Here is a 2469-nt window from a genome sequence, read left to right on the forward strand (position 1 = left end):
AGCTAATGATCCTGTATATGGTGCATTGAGTAAGCCAAAGGACAGACATGTTGTAACAAACAAGAATGTTCCAAAGTCCTCTGTAAGTTGTTATAGCAAAGGTAGTTACACCATGATGACAAATGCCAAACCGTAATATGGTAACATAACAGGTGTACTGTGTTACGGTAGTCACACCTTGTTTGGGTGTTCAGAATTTAAGAGTAAGAAACAAGAAGATAGATTTGAATTTGCTAGGGCAACAAAACTGTGCTATAACTGTTTGAGACCTGGGCATACATTGTATGTCAAATTCATGTACATTAAACCGAGTTTGCCCTGTTGCAGGGTGTGGGAAAAAGCATACTAAGTTCTTGCACCAGATTAAAACCATCCGTCCCCGTAGGTCAGTATACCCCGAGAACTGAGGTCACGACGGCACCAGCAGAAGCAGTGGCATCAGTGCAAAGTCTCTCACAACATTGGCAGGGGCAAACGTGCAAACAGCGACAACTGTCATCAGTCTGATAGTTAGCGGTATCGACTGCGAAACCCCAGTGGAACTTCCGTTGGTGTATACAAGACGTGAGCTCCCTATCCACGATGCTTACTTCGCCAAGCAAGAGGACATTGAAAGATGGCCTCACCTGCAAGGTATCAAGCTGCCACAAGTTGACAAAGGTCGAGTACAGCTATTGATTGGTCAAGATGCACCAGAAGCGTTGATGCCACATGAACGTTGATGTCAAGAAGGGTGAGAAGAACGCCCCATATGCGACAAGAACACAGCTCATATGGTCGCTGAATGGACCACTGGGAATGGCAAACAAACACACATCAGCTACATCCAACTTCATTGCAGCCGACGACAGTTTAGAGAGACAACTAATGATGTTCTGGAAGTTGGACAGGACTGATCCTTTCATGATGACACCAAGGGGATATCGGTGAACGACAAGCAGGCTATTGCGATATGGGAGGAAGGTGTTCGTCTCACCGATGGGCACTACGAGATAGCGATCCCATTTAAGAGTCTTATTTCGTTGAGCAAGCGGCTGCAAAGAGAGACACACTACTGCACGCTAAGTACACGGAAGGCATGAACATACTACAACAACATATTACGGTTATACCATCCGAAGAAGCCGGACAAGGTTCGCATAGTATTTGACTGTGCGTCTAAGCATTGCGGAACATCACTCAACGACGAGGTGCTTGGTGGACCAGATTTGACCAAGCTGTTGGGGGTACTCTTGAGGTTTCGGCAAGAGACAGTGGCACTTATGGCTGATGTCCAAGCCATGTTCCATCAGGTCAAAGTCACTCATGAAGAGCGAGATGTCTTGAGATATCCGTGGTGGTCTGATGGTGACAGCTCTCGACAGCCGAGTGTGTATAGGATAACTGTACACTCCTACGGTGGTATACATGGAGTCCAAGCTGTTGCACCTTCGCTCTGCAACGTACCGCTGAGGATAATTGAGCGGACATCCAACCCGACACAGTCGACACAGTCATGCGTAAATTTTACGTAGACGACTGTTTGAAATCTGTCGCCAGTGAAGAGAAAGTCTTCTAGCTAGAGGAGGTTTTAGGTTGACAAAGTGGGTAAACAGCAGCCCACAAGTTCTTGCGTCCTTCCCCATGGAAGAGAGAGCGAAGGATGTCAAGGAGCTCGATCTGAACTACGAGGCATTGCCGACCGAGAGAGCGCTCGGAATGCAGTGGGACGTTGAACTCGACTGTTTTGGCTATAAAATCAGTCCCAGTGACAAGCCATTGACAAGAAGAGGAATACTTAGTGTCTGCAGTTCTATCTATGATCCACATGGGTTTGTGAGTCTGTTCACTCTGAGAGCCAAGGTTATGCCGCAGAAAGCTAACATGGGATGAGTCGCTTCCATCTGAGCACCTCAACAGTTGGCAACAGTGGAAACAAGCACTACCAGAGATAAAACAGTTCAGGGTGAACAGAAGTATAAAGCCTTATGGTTTTGGAGAGGCAGGTAAATATCAACTGCACCATTTCTCGGATGATTCAGAACTGAAGTGGCTTACGGAGCGACAACCTATTTGCATATGACAAACTCGGAAGGCGACAAGCAGTCTTGCCTTCTTTTGGCCAAGTCACATCTAACCCCTCTGAAAAAGATGACCATACCCAGGCTGGAATTGATGGGTGCGACACTCTCCGTCAAACTTGATGCTGTGGTTCGTAGAGAGTTAGATGTGCCATTAGAGGATTCGGTATTTTGGACGGACAGCACCATAGTACTGCAGTATGTGAAGAATGAGGAGCGACGGTTTCTTACATTCGTGGCAAATAGAGTTGCAGTTATCCACAGCGGGTCATCACCAAGTCAACGGTATCATGTTGAATCTAGGCTTAATCCTGCCGATGATGTTACAAGAGGACAAACAGCTAAGGAGCTGCTTGCTGAGCGATGGCTCAATGGACCCGACTTCCTTTGCCTGGAAGATAGTGAATAG

The 2469-nt window shown here is 46.9% G+C and overlaps 1 protein-coding gene across 1 annotated transcript; it reads left to right on the forward strand.

Annotated features, from left to right (window-relative positions):
• The first annotated feature begins 2058 nt into the window (after nucleotides 1-2058).
• LOC119721531 lies at nucleotides 2059-2469 on the forward strand. The gene has a single exon (XM_038191609.1). It carries the CDS (start codon nucleotides 2059-2061, stop codon nucleotides 2467-2469), a length of 411 nt encoding a protein of 136 aa, XP_038047537.1.

The sequence above is a fragment of the Patiria miniata genome, unplaced genomic scaffold (genome assembly GCF_015706575.1).
Source record: "Patiria miniata isolate m_02_andy unplaced genomic scaffold, ASM1570657v1 HiC_scaffold_13, whole genome shotgun sequence".
Lineage (NCBI taxonomy): Eukaryota > Metazoa > Echinodermata > Asteroidea > Valvatida > Asterinidae > Patiria > Patiria miniata.